This window comes from Berghia stephanieae, chromosome 15 (genome assembly GCF_034508935.2).
Source record: "Berghia stephanieae isolate SIO BIC M18660-M18661 chromosome 15, UCSD_Bste_1.3, whole genome shotgun sequence".
NCBI lineage: Eukaryota > Metazoa > Mollusca > Gastropoda > Nudibranchia > Aeolidiidae > Berghia > Berghia stephanieae.
In genome coordinates, this window is record NC_088374.1 from 19,951,499 (window position 1) to 19,953,058 (window position 1,560).

The following is a 1,560-nucleotide window of genomic DNA, read 5'->3' on the forward strand; positions in this document are numbered from 1 at the left end:
ACCACGCAAACACAATAGCATGCTCTAAGACACATTGTTCAATTTATTTAAATTGTATGAAGTATGATGTACAAGATAAACTTAAATAAGAAAAATGTTGGTTGTATCGTAACGAATGTGGCGATTGTCCTATAGTTGGTAAGGAGAGTGTTAATGTTATAAGAACTCGATGCAGTTTTGTAAAGCCTGTTTTGCGGCTCATAATTAGTACAGTAGATATGCTCTTTTTGCTTCAAAATTAACGTGTAAAGGAATAATCAATGTTTGTGTTGAATATGCAGATTTGATATTTTGGAAAGATCCTGAAAATATTCGGTATCTTTTCAGAAAATATTTACTTAATTGAATTTTAAATGTATCGTATGTGACTTTTATATTGATGATCTATTGATGTCCGTTTTATGCTCTTAATTATTTTAATATTTTGGTTGAACTGGATTAGAAACAATAACCTTTCTTTTTTTTTAAAAGCGATTTGAGGTTTCGACGAAAAGCGCTATAAAAATATGCTTATTATTATTATTATTATTATTATTATTATTATTATTATTATTATTATTATTATTATTATTATTATTATTATTATTATTATTTATTATTATTATTATTATTATTATTATTATTATTATTATTATTATTATTATTATTATTATTATTATTATTATTATTATTATTATTATTATTATTATTATATTATTATTTATTGATAATAATGAGAGATAGAGCGTCTTATTCGAAATGAATTAATTCGGTCTGATTTTCAATTAACTCTTTTTTTCTTCCCGTCTCCCAGGCGTCGAGTCCAGCCGCAACAGAACTGGAAACGATTGTCATGGATTGGCTAGGTAAAATGATAGGGTTACCTCCCCCTTTTCTCCATGGCAACAGGACGCAGAAAGGCCTAGGTGGTGGTTGTATACAGGTATGTTTTTTTTTTAAAATGTGACCCTTCGCGGTATTAAATCGGGTTGGTTAAAATGTTGACAATTCATTCTATAGCCCGAAATATCAGATTGGTGTTGAGTTTATATGATATATTGAGGAGAATGGACACCATACTATAGGGTGATAATGTCAAAACTTTATTTTTTTAAAGACCAGTTTAACATTTAATTCGGCTTTTAAGCATCTGGTTCGTTCTGACATGATACCGTTCTGAGACTGTGGGTCACATTTGAGCTTTTATGTAGAGCAATATCCACGAACGTGCGCAAAGCGCCTTAGAATTGGTCCCTTGCCATTAGCAACACATAGCACGTAGGATGGGACATGACGCCTGATAGGCGATATTAAAATTTTCGGACAGAGAGAAGATTGTCAACGGTCAGGTCCTCATTTTACACCTGAGTACGGTAAGAGAATGTGGGTAAAAAGCATTTTCCAATGAATCAACTATTCACCGAGTGAGGCTCGAACCCAGGACTTTCCTATCCGAAAGCGAGTGACATACCACTTGACCACATAGCCGCATGAGTGAATTGGCATTTCCTAATGGAGTTATGTTTGGGGGAGGGGAGGAGGGGAGGGCTGTAATGCCGACAAGCTATTATAGACATAAAA

At 32.6% G+C, this 1,560-nt stretch overlaps 1 protein-coding gene across 1 annotated transcript in view; it reads left to right on the forward strand.

The window, feature by feature from the left end:
* Positions 1–798: 798 nt before the first annotated feature.
* LOC144960636 (uncharacterized) overlaps positions 799–1,560 on the forward strand; it is a 27,711-nt gene continuing 26,949 nt past the window's right edge. The window contains exon 1 of the mRNA XM_078893874.1: positions 799–922. Coding sequence (XP_078750000.1) covers positions 833–922 — 90 coding nt within the window. The 5' untranslated portion in view covers positions 799–832. The remainder of the gene's footprint in view (positions 923–1,560) is intronic.